The following is a 5468-nucleotide window of genomic DNA, read 5'->3' as shown; positions in this document are numbered from 1 at the left end:
ATGCTCTCTGATTGGCCTATCTCGATCATTCACCATACACCCTATGTGAGGATTCTCATTATGATCATTTGGATTGCCATTGAGATCATTCCTATTTCCATCCATTTTTCTCAATTTTTTTCTATTTCTTCGCAAAGTTCAACCTCTAGATCAAAAAGGTATATTGTGTTAGTAGGAATGCCTCTTCTCATGCATTGATGGAAAACCTGTAAAAATTAAATTAAACTAAATTAAATAAAGCTACTAAGTAAAATAACCAAACTAATTTTCACAAAATTGTTGATTCCCGGCAATGGCGCAAAAAACTTGTCACTTGTAAAATGTTGTGAGATTTTTGTGTAACTATACACGGTTCAAGTAATTAAGAGACAAATGAGTATCGTTCCCACGAGGATCAGATTGATGCACAAAATTGGTCAAGTTATCTTAAGAGGGTCAAGTTAATGTATGATAAAAACTAAGGTAAATATGAAATGATGGGTAAATCACTGAAATTGTTATGTCGAAGGTGATAATAGAAATGTAACACCCCTAAACTTTATTAGTAGCCGAAATAGGGTTACGGAGCATTACCATAAAACCATGATTTTAAAAATTCAATTTCCAAACATTTCATAAATCATAACATAATTCATTCAAATGCATGCTTATTGTCCCTTATTCAAACCCTCAAGGCCTTACAAACACTTTAGAATCGATTCGGGACTAAATCAAAAACATTTAGAATTTTATAAAAAAAGATAGAAACTTTCATACTGCAGGGGTCACACAGTCGTGTGGCCAGGCCGTGTGACTCACATGGCTGAAACACATGTCCATTGCTCTAGCCATGTGGACATTCTAAGTAGGGACACACGGCTATGTCTGTGCTCATGTAACTATCTGACTTGGGCCACACTGTAACACCCTGTTTTCAGTGAAATTTGATGTCAAAAAATTTATTTTATTATTATTTTAAGGTCTGTAGCATGATAGTAGCATCGTATAAAAAATTCATTAAGAAATTTTACCATTTGCATGGTTAAATTGATAAAAAAAGACTAAATTGCAATAAGTGCAAAACATGAGTTATATAAGTTAAAGGGATTTAATAGACATGAAATTAAATGATTGTAGGGTTTATGTTGTACTTAAACCATTGACATGTTGAGTGGACAAATATAGACATTTATTAGGTGATTTTAAAGGTTATATATCAAGGTTAATTAAGTAAATTAGTAAATAAATAATTAAAATAAGATAAAGAAAAGAAATATATCATCTTTCTTCCATCTTCACCACCAAAAATAAAAGAAGAAAAACACCATGGAAGCACGCTAGGTTTGGCAATAGCATTCTAGCTTGCATGTAAGTCGCTTTTGTCCCATTTTTAATGATTTCTATGCTTTTGGAGTCATTGTAGCTTAATCTAGCTAGCCCAGGGAATAATTTGCAAAAATTTTAAAAGTCTAAGGTTTTACCGTGAATTCATTTTAATGGTTTGTGATGTTTAATGGAAGAAAAAGAATCCTTGATGTTAGATAGACAACTTTTGTCAAGTGATTTTTGATGCATTTGTAAATTAGATATTTAATTGACAAATGTGAAATATTCATGGTGTATTTGTGAAATAATGAAATGTGTGGGCTGCTATAAGCTTGTATGGTATTCGGCTAGGCTTGGGTAGGTATGAAATTGCATGAATTTCATTTTACGAGCCTAAGGACTAAGTCGTAAAGAAATTAAAAGTGTCAAGGCAAAATTGTAATTTTGCTAAACTGTGAATTTGAGTTAAATTGAATAGAATGGTTATTGAATTGAGTTGAATTTATTTATTTAGATCAAGATAAACCACATACAGCTTTAGATCGAGGCAAAGAAAAAGCTTCGGATTAGTCGACTTCATTTTTCTACATTTATCGTCGAGGTAAGTTCGTACATTTAAGTTTCATTTTTATCTCATGTTTTGAATGATACTATTGTATAATATTAAACTAAATGTTGATGGAAAAATCCAATAGCATAACAGCGATTATCGACGTATGAAAAGGGATAGCTTAGGCTATCGTATACGGAAAGGGATAGTTCCAGCTATCGATTATGAAAAGGGATGGTGACGACTATCAACAATGAAAAGGAATGGTGATGACCATCAAACTATGAAAAGGGATGGCTTCGACTATCGATCTATTAAAAGGGATAGCTTCAGCTATCAAATTATGAAAATGGATGGTGATGACCATCGAACAATGAAAAGGGATGATGTCGACCATCAAATTATGAAAAGGGATGGTGACGACTATCAAATTATGAAAAGTGATGGTACAATATGGTATAAACTTGGTTAAGCATTAGTTAAACAATTGACCAATTTGTGTTTATATTGGTACATGTTTTAAATGTTGTTATTTGAGGTGCCATTGGGCATATTGGTTGTATGAAATTATACCACATGTTTATAGCTTAATTATGCATGATTTTGGTGCCTTGTTATGGCTTGTGCATATGTGCAATTTTGGTTGTAGGTACATGAATAGTTGGGTGAGAAAAATGGCTTGTAAAATGACTTATTTTCATCGACACGGATAGAGACAGGGCTATATGTCCCCTGAAGCTTTCGAAGAGTTGTAAGTTAGGCTGTTACATGGCCTAGCACATGGCTTGGCACACAAGTGTGTGAGGTTATTTCGAAGGGTACATGGCTTGGCACATGAGAGTGTGGCTTGGCCGTGTGACCCAAGTCAGTGAGTAACATGGGTACGGACACGAGTTGAGACACGGTCGTGTGTACATACATTGAATGCCCACACGACCTGTGACACGGGCATGTCTCTTAACCCTGTGAGTCACACGGCCGTGTAACCCATACAGTTTGAAAATTCTTATCTTTTTCCAAAAAATTCTATAAGTTTAAGATTTAGTCCCGACATATTTCTAACGTGCCTTTACGATCTCGAGGGCTCGTTTAAAAGAAAATATGTATGTTTCGAATTGGTTTTAATGTATTTATTGATATGATTTGAAATGTTTAAAATTTATGTATGTTTGATTTGAAAACTTCGGTAATGCTTTGTAACCCTATTTTGGTGATGAATACGGGTTAAGGGTGTTACATTTATTGGTATCAGAGCTACAGTTTAGTCGATTCTCAGACTAAACGTTGCGTATACAAGTCTAGCTATACATACCATTATATAACCCGTGATAGTGTGATATCTTCTAATCGTTTTAAAATATGTTTTCATATAGCAATGACATTCAACAGAGTCAACTCCGATGAAGTTAAAAGTAATGCATAAGCCTCCATTCACGGAGTAGTGTCAAGTGGTTCGATGCCCATATTTGAGGGTCAGGAAGAAGAAGCTAAGGAAGCTTTCTTCTAAATGATGAGTGAGTGGTTTACCGATTTTGTACGGACGAGCCCAGCGGTTCAACGACCTCCACACCCACCTATTCCTCAACTGGTTCCTGTTGTTCCTAAAGGCATGGAAATAGTGTGAGCTAATAAGCTACTAGTCGACAAAATTCAAAAATATGGGGCTAAAGAATTTCGAGCTACAATCGATGATGATCCTTAGAGAGCTGAGTTTTGGTTAGAGAATATTATCTGAGTTTTTGATGAGTTGTCTTGTACACTAGCTGAATATGTAAAGTGTGCAGTGTATCTACTAAAAGATTCAGCTTACCAGTAGTGGAATACGTTATCTTCTGTGGTGCCGAGAGAGCAAATCCATTGGGAATTCTTTCAAACTGAGTTTCGAAAGAAATATATAAGTCAATGATTCATTGATCAGAAGTGTAAAACATTTTCGATCTTAAGCAGGGTCATATGACAGTGTCTGAGTATGAACTAGAGTTTGTTTGATTGAGTAAATATGCTCGAGAGTGCATTTCGACTAAGACTGCAATGTGTAAGAGGTTTAAAGATGGATTAAACAATGATATAAAGCTTTTAGTCGGGATCCTTAAGCTGAAAGAATCATTGTTTTAGTTTACATAGCACATAAAGCTGATGAGCTTAACTAAGAGAAAAGAAAAGCTGATTTTGAAGCTAGAGACTCAAAAAAAGGTCAATCGAGAAGTCGTATCAGTCACAGTTGAAGAGATCAAAAGAATACCATAATCACTCGATTTCTTTAGAGGGTTACCTTGATAGAGACCAAGGCAAACATTATGTAGTTTCTAAGATGCAAGCCACGTCCGTGGCTAGCGTAGGTAGTGTTAAAGATAATAAACCTGATTGTTAACGGTGTCGACGTCAACATTTTGACGAGTGCAGAGTGAAAGATGGCGCGTGTTTCAAGTGTGGTTCACTTAAGCATTTTATTCGTGATTGCCCAATAATATTTTAAAAAGAAAAAGTTTAGAATTTTTGACCTAGCAAGACTACCATGAGGGGTAGAGCACCTCATAACCCTGAAAATGTGAGTGGTAGTCATGGTATAATAAAGGACTCTGCTGTGAGATCTGAAGCACGAACACTCGCTAGGGCTTACACTATTTGCACACGAGAGGAAACTTCTGTGCTAGATGTTATTACGGGTACCTTATCTATCTTTGACACTAATGTTATTGCTTTGATTGATATGGGATCAACTCATTCATTTAAGTGCACAAACCTAGTGTTTAGTAAGAATTTACCTGTTGAGTCCACTGAATTCTTAGTTAAAGTGTCGAACCTCATAAGTCAGCATGTATTAGCTCATAAAGTTTGCAAGAACTGTCCGTTGATGACTCGGGGTTACAATTTTCTGACTGATTTGATGTTGTTGCCATTTAACGAGTTTGATGTGATTTTAGGCATGGGTTGGTTAACTCTACATGACACTATTGTAAACTATAGACGAAAGCTTATTGTATTAAAATGTCAGAACGGTGAGACATTTCGTATTGAATTAGATAATTCGAGTGGGTTGCCTATTGTTATATAAACTATGTCAGCGCAGAAATATGTGAGAAAAATTTGCAATGCTTACCTTGCTTATGTATTGGATAATAAACTGTTTGAATTGAAGCTTGAATCAGTGCCAGTGGTTTGCGAGTATCCCGATGTGTTTCCAGAAGAGTTACCTGGATTACCGCTGGTCAAAGAGGTTGAGTTTGCTATAGAACTTGTACCTAGAACTTGTAACAGGAACATCACTGATATCAATAACACCTTACATAATGGCTCTTACCGAATTGAAAGAGCTGAAAGCACAGTTGCAAGAGTTGACAAATAGGGGTTTTGCTAGACCCAATTTTTCACCTAGGGGTACACCAGTTCTGTTTGTTAAGAAAAAGGATGGATCGATGAGATTGTGTATTGATTATCGTCAGCTTAACAAGGTTACAATCAAGAAGAAATATCCACTTCCTCGAATTGACGATCTATTCGATCAGTTGAAAGGTGCCACAGTATTCTTGAAGATTGATCTTTGTTCTGGCTATTATCAGCTTCGAGTGAAAGATTTTGATGTGCCAAAAATTGCGTTCAGAACCAGGTATGG

At 35.6% G+C, this 5468-nt stretch overlaps 1 protein-coding gene across 1 annotated transcript; it reads left to right on the top strand.

Moving 5' to 3' along the window:
- The first annotated feature begins 4370 nt into the window (after positions 1 to 4370).
- LOC128033943 (uncharacterized) lies at positions 4371 to 5201 on the top strand. Its single transcript, XM_052622445.1, has 2 exons — positions 4371 to 4785; positions 4921 to 5201. Exons 1-2 carry the CDS (start codon positions 4371 to 4373, stop codon positions 5199 to 5201), a joined length of 696 nt encoding a protein of 231 aa, XP_052478405.1.
- Positions 5202 to 5468: the final 267 nt, after the last annotated feature.

The sequence above is a fragment of the Gossypium raimondii genome, chromosome 10 (genome assembly GCF_025698545.1).
Source record: "Gossypium raimondii isolate GPD5lz chromosome 10, ASM2569854v1, whole genome shotgun sequence".
Lineage (NCBI taxonomy): Eukaryota > Viridiplantae > Streptophyta > Magnoliopsida > Malvales > Malvaceae > Gossypium > Gossypium raimondii.
Note: the sequence above shows the minus strand (reverse complement) of the source record. Positions and strands in the feature narration are given on the sequence as shown.

Bases quoted from the DNA above. Each gene is read 5' to 3' on its own strand.
- LOC128033943 (XM_052622445.1), top strand. From the start codon at position 4,371: ATGAGGGGTAGAGCACCTCATAACCCTGAAAATGTGAGTGGTAGTCAT. The intron at 4,786-4,920 runs GTTGGTTAACTC...AAACTATGTCAG, and splicing joins TGATGTGATTTTAGGCATGG to CGCAGAAATATGTGAGAAAA.